This window comes from Megalops cyprinoides, chromosome 10 (assembly GCF_013368585.1).
Source record: "Megalops cyprinoides isolate fMegCyp1 chromosome 10, fMegCyp1.pri, whole genome shotgun sequence".
Lineage (NCBI taxonomy): Eukaryota > Metazoa > Chordata > Actinopteri > Elopiformes > Megalopidae > Megalops > Megalops cyprinoides.
In genome coordinates this window covers 7,685,673-7,704,297 of record NC_050592.1, presented here as the reverse complement: position 1 = coordinate 7,704,297, position 18,625 = coordinate 7,685,673, and the positions used below count along the sequence as shown (strand labels likewise).

At 44.3% G+C, this 18,625-nt stretch overlaps 1 protein-coding gene across 1 annotated transcript; it reads left to right on the top strand.

The window, feature by feature from the left end:
- Window positions 1-8,949: 8,949 nt before the first annotated feature.
- erfl1 (Ets2 repressor factor like 1) lies at window positions 8,950-17,161 on the top strand. Its single transcript, XM_036539877.1, has 5 exons — window positions 8,950-9,015; window positions 9,592-9,826; window positions 11,116-11,293; window positions 14,642-14,771; window positions 16,296-17,161. The coding sequence occupies exons 1-5, from the start codon at window positions 8,952-8,954 to the stop codon at window positions 17,114-17,116; spliced, it is 1,428 nt and encodes a 475-aa protein (XP_036395770.1). The 5' UTR covers window positions 8,950-8,951; the 3' UTR covers window positions 17,117-17,161.
- The last annotated feature ends 1,464 nt before the right edge of the window (window positions 17,162-18,625 follow it).

The window sequence follows — 18,625 nt, the reverse complement described above, 5'->3', positions numbered from 1 at the left end:
TTAATGCAATCTTAAAGTTCCCTCAGTGTCCCCGTGTGACATTATGTGGGTGTGTGTGTGTGTGTCTGCATGTATGAAAAGAACAAGGGCAGGGGAAAAAGGGGAAGAAGAGAGAAGAGGCGCATAAAGAAAGGGAGAAGCAAAGGGGGTAAAGACAGAGAGGAGGGGGAGTGAGACAGACAAGGAGAGGGAGCGATTATAGCAGGGTTTATGTATGAGCTATTGATTGAGTCAGTGGTGACTTCTTGAGTGGTTAATTCGGGAAGTGAGAGCGATAGAGAGAGTAACTCACTGACCAGAAAGGGGGGGGGGGGGGGTGGTGGGGGGGGGGGGGTGTAGAGGGAGGAACAGTGCTGGATAGAGGGTAGATAGAAGGGTATGCTGGAGATTTTGAGGTTAACAGGGTGAATGGGGCAGGCAGGGAGCTGGAAAAAGAGATGGATAGATATGAAGGTGGATGAACAGAGCTGAAGACTAGGACGGACAAAAGGACTGGATATCTCCAATACTTTTTTTTCCAAGTTTGTCCCCACTTTTTTTCTCAGGGGGGGGTCACACCATCCTCAGTCTTCCACATTCATCCTGCCTCTGCTTTGTGACAAACCCGTCTCCTGCGTGGCACTGACTCCCTGTCCCCTTTTCTCCTTTTAATCCCTTGCTCACATTCTCCGCGGCTTGATCGTGCTCTTTCTCACACCTGCCCCTTCCTGCTTTGACTTGCCCACCTCCCCATGTTCATGCCACCCTCTTCCCCATGTTCCACACCTTATTACCATTCTCTCTCTTTCTCTTACTCTCTCTTTTTCTTTGTGTGTGTGTATGTGTTTGTGTGTGTGTGTGAGTTTGGCTCTGGGGTAAGTGTGCAGTAGAGCCCAAAGGACACTCAGCTGCTCCAAAGACAGAACAGATGGTTCTCTCTTCCTCACTGTTCCACCCCACCTAAAGAGAAGTAGTCGCTACAAGGAGGGAGTGGGTGATCGTGTGCCTTTGTATAATATACAGAGAGAGAGAGAGAGAGAGAGAGAGAACAAGGGTGTGTCAAATTTGTAATTTTGTGTTTTCCGCAATTTTTTTTTTTTTTACAAAATTTTGTTTTGGCTATTCTCACATATTTGCACAAATTCAAAGTATGCACACACCATGACTGCTAAGGCTGACTAAGATCCTATACATAGTGTAAAAACTTTCATTTAGACCTATTTTTTTTTAGAAACGCAGGTAGATGTACAGTGGATGCAGAGCAGCACTAATTCTTTTGATGATTGTTTATTTACATGATGCATCCGTAGGTGAGAAATGTCGGCTTCTTTCAGAATGCATCACAATATCATTACTGACCAAGTTGTGGCGTCTGTAAGTCTCTTTGGATTTGTGTGCGTGTGTGCGTGCGCGAGCGTGCGTGCGTGCGTGCGTGTGCCAGCATCAATGCATATGCGTATCTGTGTGTGTGAAGTTTAAGGTCCGCTCGCCGGCGCAGTTTCTTTTCCTCTTTCTCTTCCCCTCTCTCTTCCCTTTCGCGCAGGTTTTGATCTCTCAGCCGCGAGATCAAAGGCGCTCTCTGGCTATTAGTCAGCGCGAGCCATTGATCCCGCATCGATCCACGCGAGACACAGCCGCCCCGTGAACACCGTACGAGGCTCCCTAAAGCTCCCCCGCGCGTCGGGAGAACGAGCGAGTGAAGAGAGAGAGAGAGCGTAAAGGGGGGCAATGTGTGTGTGTGTGTATGTGTGTGTGTGTATTTTTCTCTGGCGCGGGGAGAAGCAAGCTCGAGCTTTTTCTTTGCCGCGGGACATGAAACAATGAGGCTCGAGCCGGTTTTAATAAAGCGCGCTTTCCCTCCTTTCAACTCTGGCGCGAGGCGGACGAGCCGGCAGCGGAGAGCGATCGATAATTAATGACGATGAATAATTTAACCCTATCGATTGATACTTTTTCTTCCTCTTTTTTTTTTCTTCTTTTCGTTATATCTTAAGGCCGCTGTTCCATACGATACTGATACCATATCACACACACGGCCGCTCTCATCACCCCCCTTTCACTTTATCAAGTATACTTTTCTACCTCTCTCTTAAGTTCTCATCATCTTTTTCGTTGTTCCTTTAATTTCTTTTTATTTCAGAACTTCTCTTACACATAGCCTTACTTTTCGTTTTATTATTTGCTCTGTCCAAAGTTTTTCTAACTTTAAAATGGGAAAAAGAAGACATTTGGAAAAAAAGGAAAGATGTAGATGTGCAAAGACGTAAGCAAACTCTGGCAAACTCTGCACACGAGTCTGGCAGTTGGTGTAAAACAAAATAATGTGTTTTTTAGTATTATTCTTTTGTGAATCTAATTTCTATTGGTGGAGGCTGATACTGTATACCCCTGCTGTTTTACACGCACCAGTGAACATCTGTTGCATTTCTGCACTCATGTACACTCAAATGAACTACAAATAAAATGTATATAAATATACACTCACTGATACTTTACATATTACATAATTTTACGAAATAACTTACATCATAAAAGTAGTGAAAGGCACACCGTTCGTGTTTATTCAGATCTAGAAGTCTCTGTTTTTTAACCAGCTGAAATTTCAGCCCTATGATGCAATGAAGATAAGTGAAGATATGTGTGAATTATAGAGCATAAGATAATTTGGCATCTTATTGAAATTCTGAGCATCATTTGCAGCACATTGATTCACTACATAAGTATGTGTATATGAATATTCTCATATAATAAACATAGTTCAAAGTTATGTCTGAAGAATAAAACTGTAAACGTTTATTGCCAGAGATATTCTTACCTGGGTTCTGCCAGAAATCCTCCTGTAATATTTCTAGATCAGATGTTTAGGTAAATAAACACCTCAGGAATGTGTAAAACAGGAAATTGAAAATGTTTTATTGAACACAGGATTGGCACAAATTAGATGCAACTGTTGCATACACCAAAATATTGTTGCTTATGACAAACCATATTGATAGATCCTTGATAGATTATTGTCTGCATGACAACAATTTAAACAGTTTGATGATGAAAAATAAGTTAGCATTTAATTCAGCTATTATCCAATATAATTTGTTTATTGGGTGTTCGCCCCACATTTCTCACAACTTATAACTTAAAAAATACCATTGGTTTTAAAAAATCTTTTTCCTTTTGTGCTTCTGAGATTTGCATTCAGTAACACGTGCTTCCAGTTTCCCTCCTCTTTCATATTGGTCCCTTTCTCTTCCCTTTCCCGTCCTCCCATTTTTAAAAATATTTCTCTGTCATACCACTATCTGCCTTCTCCTATGTGCCTTCCTCCATTCTTACCCCCTCCTCTCACTCCCTTCTCTCCTTCTCTCCTAACAAACCCACACCATGGTCCTCTGTTCTTCGACCCCGAGGCTGTGCAATGTGTCAGTGCAAACCAGAGAGCGAGAAGGAGTGAGAGAGAAGAGAGGGAGAGAAATTCAGTCAGTCCTTTTTCAGTGCCAACCAAAAGAGAAAGAAGAGACAGATGGGGAGAGTCTGTTTCATCTATAGGAAAGAGGGAGAGACTGGACCCTACAGTCCCCTAGTTTTTTTTCTGCCAAGGCCCCCTTCTTTCCATCTTTGGACACCTTTGAAAGGGGCAAAGTGCAGCCGTATGTGTCATTTGTGTCACTTTTTTTCCTCCTCTCATTCTTTTGTCTTTCAGTATCATTACTGTCACCAGCTCATCAGTTCTTTTACCTTCTCTTGCCCTTTTTGTATGGATACCTCTTGATGTCACAATTAATTTACAACCCACAGCCTCTTTTGACCCATTTTCTCGCTCTCCAATTTCTTAAAAAATAAAATAAAAAAACAAAAACGTTTTTTCTGCTTGTGTGTGTATTTGTGTCTGTAGATGCGTGTGTGTGTGTGCGTTTATGCATGGATGTGTGTGGGTGTCTGTGTGTTCATGTGCATGCATGCGCTGGTGATGGTGTGTGTGTGTGTGCGCGTGTATGCATGTGCGTGCATGCGTTTGCGTGTACACTCCTGTGTGTGTGTGTGTTGTTGCGTGTCTGTGTGAGCGTATTTGCACATGCAAGTGTATGTATGGCTATACAGCACATACTTTCCAAACTGTTTACTTCATCCTTAACTTTGAGCAATGGATTTAAACAACATTTCTGTGACTTTGATCAGTCGCTGAGACTGTAATGGTGTGTAGGTAAGGAAAAAGGTGCAACACTTGCCAAAATTCACCACTTCAGAACAGCATGAACAGTTCTGGGATAAAGTCTCTAGGATACAATTTGTAGGGGTGTGTACACAATACCCGCCCATTATCTGTCATCTTAAGTTGCGAGTGCCAGTCAATGCCGATGTGAGCTCCAGCTTGAGAGTGTGGATCATCCGATGTACCAGCATGCATCTCAGCTGTGCCAGTCTCAGTGCACCCAGTGCGTGTCTCTACTGCTGCTTTGGCCATTCGGAGGTGTGCGTGTGTGTGTGACATCCTCGTGTGTTGCTCTCTGCGAGTATGTGGTGTAATTTCACCAGTTTGTGTCTCCCTTTCTATGATTGTGAGGTGTCATTTCATCAATCTGCGAGCGAGTTGCACGTGCACGTGTGTTTTTTGTTCGTGCTCAGTCAAAGAGTCTGTATGTGTAGGTTTTGTGTCTGTGCTCAGTCGAAGAGTGTATGTGCAATTTCAATATACTGCACGTTTGTGCAAATTTAGCTGATCTGCTATCATACAAGGTGCTGTTTTACTTCTCAGTGTGTGTGTGTATGCATGTGAGTGTGTGTTTGTGTGTGTGTGTGTGTGTGTGCGTGGGTGTGAAAGTGTGTGTGTGTGTGTGTGTGTGTGTGTGAAAGTGTGTGTGTGTGTATGCAAGGGTGCACATGTGTGCCTGCGTATGCACGCTGCATCAGTCTCCGTGAGTCTCCTTGTCTATGAGTGTGTGAGGAGCTCTATTCCCTGGGCTGCTAGTTATAATGTTTCTGGGGGTGATGGGGAGAACTTGAAAGCCCTGTGCTGCCCAAATCAAAACTAACAAGGAAATGATGGGGGCTCCTTTATCTCCTCTCTGGCCTGGGGGGGGACGGCAGGGGGGGGTGGGCTGAGGGTGCGCAAAGAGGGAGACTGGGGAAGGGGGGGGGGGGGGGGGCGGCCTGGCTTCCTCTTTGATTTGTAAAAAATGCATTACCTCCGAAATCAAACGGAAAATTACTACGTGGGAGCAAAACACACAGAAAGGGAGAGTGTGGAAGACAGGATAGGTGTGGGGAGACAGGGAGCGGGAGAGGGAAGGGTAGGTGCACACGCAGAGACGGTGCGGCCGGTGGATCCTCGCTGTGCGCACGTATGCACACGCTGAGGGAGGCGTTGGGAGCCAGATGTAATTGTATTAATAGTTGTTATGAAAGAATCTGGCTCATGATGTAGGTGATTGCAGATTATGTAATGCTGTAACTGATACAGCGCGGTGACAAGAGACACTAAAACAAAAATACCTGCTGGGAGTAAGTGAGAGACCTGAGAATATTTAGAGGAAGCAAAGGAACTGATCCGAGCAGACCTTAGACTTTACACGCCCAGATATGGGTACACAAGCGCTAGTGTGCGTGTACACACACACACACACACACACACATATATACACATACACACATACACACAGATATGGGCATGTACACATGTGCACATACATACATGTACACACACACAGATATAAGTACATAGATATGCATACGTAGACTCGTGCACATACATACATGCATGCATACATACGCATACAGAGGCACAAACACGCATACACACATACAGGTACGCATACACGTGCACATACCTATCATTTGCTTTGCATTTGTCATTTGTCATGTTCTGTAGGTGTAATTGGTATTTACATTGATTTTCTGGAGAGTGTTTGAAAGTGAATTCCTGGGAAAGTGTCTAACCAGGCACACAAAGTGTATGCCATACCAAGTAGTATGTTTACCTGTAGGCTAATTTATCTTTCAATGCTTGATGTGTCCAATCAAACCTTAGGTTGTAATATTTCAGGGAATCAACCTGGGGGCCTTTTCAGTTTTACGGTACCGTACACCTTTTGCGAAGGCTGGAAAGCCCAAAGCTAAAAATTCAGTAATGCTTTACTTTTCCTCTTCCATGTTCTCAGGGTGTTGGTTTATTAGGTGCACTTTACTGCATAAGAGACCTTGATAGACGAAGACAACAATGAATCAGACCGAGACGTCAGGGCTGTCTATCCTGTGTACAGAAGTTGTCTGTGCTGTGTACAGTTGAAAACTGCGCAAATGAACCCCTCATCCCTCATGCTGAGAACTGCAAATAGACGTGGAGCAGTTGTTAAACAATGCCAGGAAAATGCTCCTACCAAATTTACATGTCAAGAAACGTAACGGGTTGCCCAGAATCTTGAGGATGTTGCATGTATTTGCTTTGTTGGATAATCTACTGTACGCTAACTCTTAACTGTTTTGTGGCTGTTTAAAAATGGTTCCCAAATAGTGGCAGAAAAGTGCGGAACCCCCCTAGTGGTGGTGCACGATAGGTGTCTTGTTGACACTGCGGGTCTGTCCTGCATGTTTCTGCTCCTGGAAACGGATGCGTTCACTGAGAGCGGATCCATTGATCATTCTGTCGTTACAGTCCATGAAGAACAAAAGCGGATGATTAATTAAACGTGGTCGCGTTTGAACTTAATTGTTATTCTGGGTATTTTTTTTTAGGGGTGTGAGGGAGAAAGCGTACACAAAACGGCCTGAAATTAGGGAGACGGAGGGAGAGGAGGAGGGAGGAAGGATGGCGAGAAAGGTCAAAGGGAGACCGCGCAGGAGCGAAGAGGGGAGCGAGAAGTGAGGGAAATAAGAGAGAAATGAGGAAAGGAGGAACGAGAGGGAGAGGGCGTTCTGTCCAGAGGTAGATTCTATAAAAAGAGAGAGAGATGAGAGAGAGAGATGAAGAGGAGACTGAAGAGAGAGAGAGAGGGAAAGAGAGAGGGAGGGAGGGAAGGAGGGAGGGGGAAAGAGAGAAGGTACAGTCCAAAGACTAAAAGAGAGAGAGAGAGAAATGCCTGGAGTTAGCAATAATAATTTATACAAACACACCTTAATAATTCACGTTCCATTTCAATGCTGGAGGGAAAATCCAAAATTCACAGAGCATAATTAAATACAGAGAGAGGAGAGGGAGAGAGAGAGATGCTGAGACTAACATTAGAAAAATGAGTGTACTGGTGGGTTTTGCCTCCGTTTGAGCTTTGCAGGGCTCTTTATGCATTTGTGATATCCAAACTATTTCCAGTGCACCATTTATATTCCACTTAAGGAGAGTATACACAGATATTTATTGGGCGATCCATATCACGGCCGATGCCTCTCTGTAATGTAATTTTCTCTCTGTGTCTACACTAACATTTTAACAAATCTAATTCATTTTCTTTAATTCATCTGTTGAGTACGTCAGTGTGTGGCTAACTTGTGCTTCTGTCTGCAGCATCCATCTACAAGTAATTTTTTGTGAATCTGTGAACCATGCAAACCTGTCATCTAGGGCTATCTTAATTTAAAAATAGGACAATAATAAAGGACATTAGCCATTCAAGCCAGATTGAGAAATATTAGCCCGTCTAGGAGTTAGATTTTCATGAGAGGGGTGTGATTAACCAAAACCAAATTGAAATTTTGTATCTTGTTATGGAACTGACCACGACATGCCTTCTACTCCAGTTTGTGGTTTTCACAGTGTTTAAAAATACACATAGAATTGTTTATGGTTACAATCAATGGTGTTTTCTACATATGCAACTTATCCCCCTTCTTGCAATCACCTAGCTTTGTGTGGTATTTGTTTTGTTGCTTGGCAATTACTACCCTTACAGGATACAAATCCTTTCAGTAGCCTTGCGGGCCAACCCACAGATCTGCAGGAAAATTGTGTGTACTGCACTATTCTGGTGTGGGAGCACGGTACAATTTACATTTACATTTATTCATTTAGCAGACGCTTTTATCCAAAGCGACTTACATAGGTTACAGTTCATTACAATGTTATCCATTTATACAGCTGGATATTTTTACTGAAGCAATTGTGGGTTAAGTACCTTGCCCAAGGGTACAACAGCAGTGTCACAGCGGGGATTGAACCGGCAACCTTTCGCTTATGAGTCCTGCTCCTTAACCACTATGCTACACTGCTGCCCAATGATTGCAGATCTCAGGAATTAGCTTTCCAAATTTTTGATTTTGGGAGACGTGTGATTAACTAAATTCTTAAACTTTGAAGGGATGCATTTTCCTGAGTTAGACTTCAGTGCACACTTAATAAGAAAAAAAATCAAATGAAAAATGTGATTTATGTGTTACTCAAGTTTGGACTGGTTTAGGGTGATTTCTTGTAGGCACACTTGGATAATCAAGTGTGAATCAAAACAGGTAAATTCAGGTGGTCCAGTCTGGTGCAGGTAGAAAGTGCTTTCAATGGACATATGGATTTGACATGTATTTCTGGTCATCACTGGTGTTATGGAATATAATGAATCTTTATAGAGGTGGTATTCAAGCCTGATGAGTTTCTCCAGAATGTGAACCTGCACTAGGTGAAAGAATTGCTCAAACGCCTTGTCCCACTTACCCCCCATTCACGTCCTACCTCAGTTTTTCTTCCTCCTCGTCTCCTTCCTCACAGAGCTACAAGTTTGTGAAAGGCCTGGGAGTCTTTCAGGAGGTCTGGCACATCATGTCATTTGTTTATTTGCAGATGATATTTATTTTGCCAAGTAAAGGGGTGAGGGTGGCTTTTGGTTATTCTGTTGATTCTGGGGACTCTGTTAACAGAAAAATTTGAATGATAATTTAATTCTCTGTCTCTCTCTCTCTTTGTCTCTGTCTGTCTGTCTCCCTCTCTCTCTCTCTCTCTCTCTCTCTCTCTCTCTCTCTCTCTCTGTTTCTCTCTCTCTCACAGGTGTGGTGGAGGTATGGACTGTAACTGTGTCAGTGACCTGCTGCTCACTCCCCCTGTCCCAGCTCTCTGGACACCAGGTGAGTCACATTCTGCTCCATTAGGTGATAAGAAGAGAGGTTTGCTCACCTGGTTGACTTCTCAGAAGAGACACAGGCATTTGGGGCATATCGGTAAGGTGCAGTGGTGTAGTGGTGGTAAGGAGCAGGACAGTAACCAAAAGGTTGCTTGTTTGATTCCCAGCTGGGGCACTGCTGCTGTACCTCTGGCAAGGTACTTAACCCACAACTGCCTTAGTAAATATCCAGTTGTATAAATGGGTGACGTAAAAAAATATAAGCTATAACTTAAATCACCTCAAATATGTAACTGTATAAAAGCATAACATGTTAAAACGGTAAGCTGTGTGAGGGCCTCTGGATAAGAGCGTTTGCTAAGAAAAAGTAAAAATCAAGGGTGGAGAACTGAATGTTAACTTGTCACACAAGGCTGAAGACGAGTGCTTGACAGCAGTCATTTCTGAGACAGCCAATTACCCAGTCAGACAGAGTGTTATCAGCATGTCATTCAGATGGCTAACCTCTCAGCTGTTTGCCTGATAAAGCAAACAAGCCTCAGTTTCATCCCCTCACTTTCCCATCTCCCCCCCTCCCCAGGCATTGCCTTCCCGGACTGGGCCTACAAGCCGGAGTCGAGCCCGGGGTCCCGGCAGATCCAGCTGTGGCACTTCATCCTGGAGCTGCTGCAGAAAGAGGAGTACCAGGGGGTGATCGCCTGGCAGGGGGACTACGGCGAATTCGTGATCAAAGATCCAGACGAGGTGGCGCGGCTGTGGGGCATCCGAAAATGCAAGCCTCACATGAACTACGACAAGCTGAGCCGGGCGTTGAGGTAGGAGCGGGCCGTTTAAAGAGAGAGCGTGACTGCGGCTGGCTGCTCTCGCGTTTTCCGTCAGAGTGTGTGTCTGTGAGCGGGAATGGCCCCCTGTCTCTCCCTGTCTGCCTCTCTCACCCCCCGTGTCTGTCCCTGTCTTCGTGGGCGTATGGGTATCAGTCACAAGGACCGGCTCATTCCCTCTCCCTTCCTGTCTCTGTCTGTGGATGTCTGTGTGTCTTGCTCAGTCCGTCTGTCTCTTTCTCTCTCTCTTTCTTTTCTCTCTCACACCCTCTCTCTCTTCTCTTTTCATCTGATTGTTTCCCCACTGTCCTGCGGGTGTTTTCTCTGTCTATGTGTTTGTCTGTGTGATCCTGTGTACTGTGTCTCTGTCCATGTATTCCTTTCTGTCTGTGTGTCTGTGGGGTCTTCCTTTCCTCTCTCTCTCACTCTCCTTCTCTCTCGCAAATCAAAATATGAAGTAGGTGTTTTTCCTGTAGAATGTCAATACTTTCCATTCACATTATCTTTGAACATCTAAATGAAAACTGAAATGCACTGTAAGGCCTCTAAAAAGTCAATAAGGATTATAAAATTAAGCCCATTTAAAATTGGTTGGATTTAACAAGAATGTATCAGATATTTTCCACACAAAAACGCCTGGCACTTCTAGCTTTAGACTACGTGTGTTAGTGTGCTTCCATTCTCCCTGCCTCCCAGGCAGGACTTTTTAGCCAATGGGAATCTTCCTTTTTTAACTTTACTCTTTTCGCTCTATACCCACCCCCCACCCCAGCTCTTGCTTACCACCCTTTCTCGCCGCTCTCTCCATAATAGGTGCTGTCGTTGGTGTCTAATTGTTATGAATTGGCCCAGGCCTTAATTAGCCCCGCTGATTAGCCTTGCTTAATTGCTCAATTAAGGCCAGCTCACAAACGCCACACGAAGCAAACGCATACAAATGATTGAAATGGCCCCGTGCACACATTCCACCGGAGCCTGTGTGGTCACGCTGGCCACACTCAGATATGTGTGATACCTGTAGAGCTTCACTGCGGTTTCAGTGCGCCACCCGTGCACGCTGAGAATCCCGAAAAATAAATTGTGCTTCCTCTGGTCACTGTACGTATTTGGGGATATTTTGAAATGTCCTCAGCTCTGTCCTTGTGATGGGTTGTGTGTTCAGTCCCTCAGTTATAACTTTCATTTCTATTAAAACTATCTTCCCTTTCTACCTACTCCCCCCCCCCCCCCCCCCCCCACACACACTCTCCTTGTTCCATCCTTTCTCTTTCTCCTCCTGAAAGGTACTACTACAACAAACGCATTTTGCACAAAACCAAAGGCAAGCGCTTCACCTACAAGTTCAACTTCAGCAAGGTGGTTCTGGTCAACTACCCGCTCCTGGACATGGCCAGCTCTCCCTTCCTGCTGGCCCAGAACCACTTCAACGGAGGGTCAGCGGCCCCCGACTGCACACCTGAGGTACTGGGAGTCGAGGGAAGGGAGGTGATGCTGTAGAAAGAGTATGGGTTAGAGTTAGAGTTAGAGAACGATGGTCCCGCCCCAACAGGACAGAGATATTGGGGAGGAAACATGGATGACAAAGAGGAAGATGTTGGGAGGGTGGGAGTGCTTCATAATCTAGCAGCTCAGCATATCTGCTGGAATCCAGGTCTACTGGTTCCAGCTGCAGACACCAGAGAAAGGCCCATCTAAAAAGGCAACCTCATCCAACCCATAATATAAGTGATGTGGGCTGTAGTGTAGCACAATGGTAAGGAGCAGGGCTTGTAATCAAAAGGTTACTGGTTTGGCTCCCCACTGGGGCACTACTGCTGTACCCTTGGGCAAGGTACTTAACCCAGAATTGCCTCAGTAAATATCCAGCTGTATAAATGGATGACATGTAAAAATTGTAACCTATGTAAGTCACTCTGGATAAGAGTATCTGCTAAATGACAAAAATGCAATGTAATGTAATGTCTTTCTGGTTAGCTTCTGCACTTGTGTGTGGTAAACTGTGGTAAAGACAACAATTTTGAAATAATTAAGCGTGTCTTATGGCAGTAGTCATAATTTAGAACTAATGATTGGGTCACACTCAAAGAAAAAGCTTTTTGAGTGCTACCCAAACGTTATTTCTATGGATTTTTATGATTATGCTCCAAACAGGTAAGAGTGCAGAGGCACACAAACAATTATTGGTCAAAATTTAATTACAATTTAAACATCATTGTGATTCATATTGGAGCAATATATTTCATTTGTTTAAATAAATGTTATTCTTGTGTTGAGAAATGTTATAAATTTCTCAAATTTCTGTTAGGGTTAGGGTTGAGGTTGTGGTTAGTGTTAGAGGTAGGATTAGGGATGTCACATCATTAGCCAAGATTAATGTTTTAGACCAATCTACCTGCAGCTAGGCCCCTCTTTTCAGTGAGCACCTCCACCATTCAAGGTCGGCCAGAGTACCCTCATTACACTGTTCTCTCGGTACCCTGAAACTCATCAGGTGCCTGTGAGGTGCTGGGCTGATGTCAGTGGAGTAGCGTCTATCCTCCAGTGAGTGCCCGCTTCACTTGCAGTGCACTGTGGGAATTGTAGTGTGGAAAAATAGCCGCATTGGTGTGTAGATGTTATCAGAGGATTGCATTGTTCTATCACAGCGATGCAGAGGTTGTTGTGGTGGGATGAGCCCAACTAGTAAAACTTCCAATACAAATTGCTTTTGGGTGAATAGGAAGGGATGCCAAAAAAATGGCAAGCTGCATTTTGTTGAACATATTTTTACAGATACTTTATAAATAGTAGCAAAGTGCTGGTTATTTCTAATACTATATATATTAGAAGTACAGTCATTGTTAGCCTTGAGTCATCCTTAAGCTTTTGCAGAAGAAATTCTTACTTGACTACCAGAGGCGTTGTCTAAATCATATTGTTCTGTTACAGGAGATTTCATTTGCAGTTGGAAACATTCAATTTGGGGCGATTTCCTAACTACAGATATTCAATATATATATATATTTCTCTGTGTATATGTATGTGCGTGTGTGTGTGTGTGTGTGTGTGTGTGTGTGTGTGTGTGTGCGTGCATTACATCAATTCTTCTGAAATACTATTCTGAGGTTCTAGACTGTTCACCTTTCAATACAGAGGCATTTTGACTGAACCAAATGTAGTATATGATTCACACTTACATTTAAAAAACTATTGTTGAAAAATATTTCCTATTCATCGACAAAGGTACTGGCGGGAGAAAAAAGAAAAGAAAAGAAAAGATGGAGTGAACGAGGAAGGGGGAGGGGTGTTAAATGTTCTTAAAACAAAAGAAGACATTATCCTCCTGTCATCCTGCCCTCGCACCATGCACCCATCTCTGTCATCGATTGAAAATGAAAGAAATGAAGTCAAGGAATACGTCAGATCAATTTGCAGTAATTAATTCAGCTTTGTTAAGCAATCGAGATCATGTGGCTTGGAAGTACAGTCTCTGGCTTCAAACCCTGAGCTACAGAGTGACAGTATTGATCAGTACAGTGCGAAATCCCGTCTCCCAGGAGCTCAGGCGACTTTATGGTTTCCTTTATTTAGCCCCCCCCCCCCCCCCCCTCTCTCTCTCTCCCTTCCTCCCTCGCACCCGTGCCTTCTCTCAGAGGAGACTGTCTTTTTTTTCTCACTTCTCCTTTTCTCTCTCCTCCCATCTGAGTGGCAAGGTTACCCTGCGCTCGCAATAGTGAGGCCAGCTCCACGCCCATAGAGAATGGATCTGATCTGTCCATCCACCTTTTCATTTGCCCGGGTGTCTGTCCGCAGCCTCTCTCCCCTGGTCAGCAGATTTCCACTTGCTTTTTGGTATCAGTCCCCTGCTTGTCCTTTCTGTCCTCGTCCCCAGCTTGCCTCTTTCATTCTGCCCTTGGTGTGTCTGCGGTAGTGTGTGTGTGTGTGTGTGTGTGTGTTGCAGAAGCCACTTAATGCCCCTAAGGCTTCTTTTACCAGCAAAAGTCATTGCTGCCAAAAACCAGGTTCATTACAAGAAATTGAGCATGTTACTTTAAAAATTGATAAAATTGATTTAGTTCGTGACCATATCCATCTTTTCATATTGGCACGTGTAAGGTAAAAACTATGTTCACCTCTACCCTAACATATTGATATTATTTAGAACAAATGGATTGCCAATGGCCAATATCACTATGATATTTGTCACACTCTATAGATCTTTTCTGTTAAAGTTGCTCTGGAAGACATGATACATTAACCAACAGGAATGGTCATTTTTACCTATTTTCTGGCAGTTCATAACAATGAATTAACTGATGGGAATTGTATTTTTTGCCTGTTTTCTTGCAGTTTATACCAATGAATTAACATACAGGAAGGGTCTTTTTGCCTATTTTCTGGCAGTTTATAACAATGAACTAACCAACATGCAGGGTCTTTTTCCCTATTTTCTGACAGTTTATAACAATGACAATTTCCACGCAGAATTATGGTACACATAACAGAGAATAATGTTACAAAATGTATACCACAAGTCAATTCTGTATGACTAGCTAAAGGAACGCGAATGTGCAGCACGCAGCGTTGGTTCACATAAACCTGGGATGTGAAAAATGTGTTTCATGCGTTTTGTATCAACACAGCAGAGTTTTATATCAATTTGTGCAAACGTCTGTTGAGTGTTGACATAAACGGAAAAAAATATCTAAAGTGACAATTTTGCGTTTGCCGAGCAGATGATAATAAATTGCGCAGGAACACTTCGGCGTGTCTGCGCAGACAGTGTTCATCGCTGCCTCCATCTCTCCGTTTTTCTTCCCTCCATCCCAGGCTCTACAGTCCCTGTTCCCGCGTTTGCCGGAGTCAGGGAGGGGGGGCTCTCTGTTTGAGAGAGCCGGAGGTCCCCCCGGGCCAGACGGGGACAAACTGAGACTGGACACGTTCCCTTTCCTCAGCTCAGGTGAGGCGGAGCAGGAGGGAGGGGAGGGGAGCGGGAGCGGGAGCGGGAGAGAAGGATTTGGGGATTAATATCGACTCCTTACATGTATATTAACATTGAACTGAGAAAAAAAAAAAAGATGGAGGAGGAGGATGAAAGGAAGAGGGATAGAGAGCTTTCTCTATCCTGCCTTGAGTGAAACTTTTTGAGAAAGAGAGATGGAAAGAGGGAGGGGAGAATATGGTGGAGGACAGGTATTCGCGCTGTACCCAGAGAGATGGAAGGCGAGGGATTGATCGTAATCATGCAATGTTAAACCTATTCCACAGTCTCCTCGCTGTGTGACCGCCTGCGTTTGCTCTTGTGTATTCGTGTTTGTGTCTTCATGTGCTCAGCCTTTTTTTTTTTTTAATATATGCGCACCTTTGTGTGTCTGGACCTTTTGCCTGTGTGGTTGTGTTTCAGTATTAATGCATCAGAATGTGTGTGCTCACTTGTGAATTCGAGTGTTTGTGTGTGTACTGTACTTCTGCCCCCCCCCCCTCCGCAACCCCCCTCCCCTTGTTTGTCCTGAGGTATCTTTCCCCCCTCTCCCTCCCATGTGTCCCCCCTGTCCTAATCCCTTCCCAGGCAGGAAGGCCCTAATTGAGGGTGCAGGCTTCAGTTTGTGGCCTGTGGGCGCCCATTACTGTGTTTTCATAAGCAAGTGAGGCCTGCCTGACTGATTCAATATTCATGTGTCTGCCAGCTACTCCCGGCCTAACACAGAGAGATTCTACCACTGCCAAATTAGCCCTGAATCGCAAATAACAGAGAAATAGAGGGTGATAGAAAAAGAGAGAGAGAGAGAGGAGAGAGAGAGAGGTAGAGGTAAAGAGGTAGAGAGTGTGAAGTCAGGGTTTGCTTTGCAGAGCGAAAAAGCTAAGCAAAGGAGAGAGGCAGGTCTCTTATACAGCAGGGGAGGAAAAAGATTCTTTCTGAATCAGAATTCTTCCTGAAAACTGTTCCTTCTGAATGCCCAGCTTAGAAATATCTTTTATATAAGCGATACAAGCACAATGACAGAAACAGTGACAGAACGTGACAATTAATGAAGTTTGTGTTTGTGTTATTTCGCCTTCGCCCTGAGAAAATACAGTTAAGAGCTGGAACTGAAAACAGGTGCAGGAGTTTGTTAAAGCACAATTTATAATCATGGTATTAATCAAGTTCAAATAGGTATTGTTTTCTTGCTTGGCACACTGCCTATGGTGTGTCATCTGATTGCATGTACAATTTTTGAATTAGCGGATTTTGTAAATCAAATGTTGAACTAGTGAAAATTAGTGGGTTTAGTAGATCAAGTGTTGAACATGTGACTGTGATCATAGCAGATATAAATCAGTACACTTCAAGCCACTGTAATTATAGTAATGCTTATTTTCTCCCATTAATATAAAAAAATTGTTTTGATATGAAATTGTCAAATTATATTATTAGTAATTTTAATATGTGGACGACTTAAAAAATAACCCAAATTCTCTCTTTGTCTCTTGTGTCTTGCAGGAGCCCCTTGCTACTCTAAGCCCCCTTCCCTGCTGGGTCCTTACCCCCGTAACCCACCCTTCGACTATCCCTGGGGCTTCAACCCCTACCTCCCAGGGGCGTTCTCCCTTAACAACTGCCCCAAACTGCCCCCCGGCTCCCTCTACCCCTCCCATTTCTACCCCAACCCGCTGCAGAGCAGCCTGTCCCAGTTGCCCCACCCCTTCTCTTCCCTGCTGCCGCCGGGGGAGACGGGGGAGAGGGGAGGGGGGCAGACGGGCGGGACGAACGGCACAGCGGGCGGGCAGCCTGCGAGACTGTGCTTGCCCCCTTACCCGGGCACCCTGTCGCTCAGCCGGACTGAGATAGGGAACGGGGGCGCGGGGGAGAGGGAGAGGGGAGAGGCCAACACCCAAGGCAGCGGGCTGGGGTTAGGGTTAGGGCTGGGGCTAGGGCTGGGGATAGGGGGTGTCGGTCTGGGAAGCGCCGGGGGCAGACAGAGCCCCTCAGAGAGGCGGGGGGGAGTGAAGCAGGACCCCGAATCCGACTCGGAGCTGGAAATCACGGATCTGAGCGACTGCAGCTCGGAGAACGAGAACGAGCCTGACTTTGCCATCTCCAAGGAGGGGAGGCTAACAGGCCGGGCGCACATTCTTGAAGCCAAAACGGCAGTCCCCCTACCACCCCTCTCCTCCCTTCCCCCTCCGGGATCTCCCCACCCCCTCAAAAGCCTGCTGCCAGGCACCCCTCCACCTCCATCTCTCCCTCCTTCTCTCTCTCCATCCCTCTCTCTGGTAGACCGACACAGGGAAACAGAAGCACTCAAACTGACTCACAGCTAATAAATTCTAGTTCTTGTTCAATACATCTATCCTTCCTACTCCCTCTCTCTTTCTCTCTCTCTCTCTCTCTCTGTTGCTCACTCCCTCTCTTTAATTCTGTTTTATTTTCTCAGCTCTCTATTATTGTTTCATTTGTTTTTCCTTCCCTCCATTTTGCCTTCTTTCCCTGTCTTCATCTTTTCCCTCTTCCTTGTACCCCTGTCCTGTTACACCTCTGCCTGTGCTGTTGTTAGTCTCCTTTCCTGGTTATACACCGGCCTCTCTTTGAGACAGTTTCACCTTTGCTCCCTCCCTCCCACGGTTTCTCTTTCATGTTAATTCGTCATCTTGTACAGCTCCTATTGACTTTTGACATCAACCTGACAGAGGTGTTCAGAGTGCCGTCATTTCCATGGACGCCTCTGTTTTATTTTCGCCCACTCGAATTACGCTCACTCACAGTCCACGCACCTTTGACAGTATTTAACTCCTTTACATTAAGCGCAATCAAGCAGCTCCCACACACAATCATTCCCAAGGTATTAAAGTCTGAAAGAACATTTGAAGAGTGCCATAATAGCGTGGTATACAGCAGTGCTTACTGGGTCAAGATTAAATTAAAAAGGGTATGTTATTTCAGAAATTCCACACTGTGCAATATTGTACTGTGCAATAATTTTTACTGATTAGTGTAGTGTTGGTCCCTATACCATACTGTTGTACTTTGTACTCCACTTTACTGTATTTGCACTGTGCTACTCTGCACTGAGCTATGATACACCGCTGAGGGTTAAACTATGCCTATTACACTTTACAATGACATTTAGTGCTGTATTATATCACAGAGTACTGCGCCACAATATACCAACCTATACTGTCAGACAAAATGCTAAGATAAGTTCGACAAGAAGAGATTTAATTAATTTGTAATGCCATTGACGACACTGTATCCAGAAATGGGCTTTCAGTTTAGGTTGGGGTCAGTGTGGCAGATAGTCCGCTGTGTTGAATCCAAATTGCTGATAGACATTGCCATCTAGTGGATGATTGGCATTATTACATGTGAAAGCAGGAAGCGTTGTATACTCGGGGAATGAGAAGCTCAATAATGGGCAAAACTCTGAGCTTTGAACACGTTCATATTGTAGGTGACCGCCAGGCTATTTATTTAATTTAATGTGCATTCCTAAATATATTTATTGCATTGTTATTTATTATTTCAAATTGTGTTTGTATACATATTTTGTATAAAAATGCAGCCATGCTCAAAGCTCTCCCCAGCCACTTCTAAACACACCCTGAAAAGCGTGAGCAAGAGAGAGAGTGTGTGTGTGTGTAAAACTGCTTACAGAATTTGTGTCTGTATTTCAATGTATATATTTTATTATTGTGTACATTTGAATATTATCACTATCATGAGAGATAGTTGTATTGATGTGATTTCATTCCGTATTTTAAAACAAATATTTGAAAATAGATAACTATAAATGTGTTTAACAGTTACAGTTATTAATGGCAGAATCACAGCTC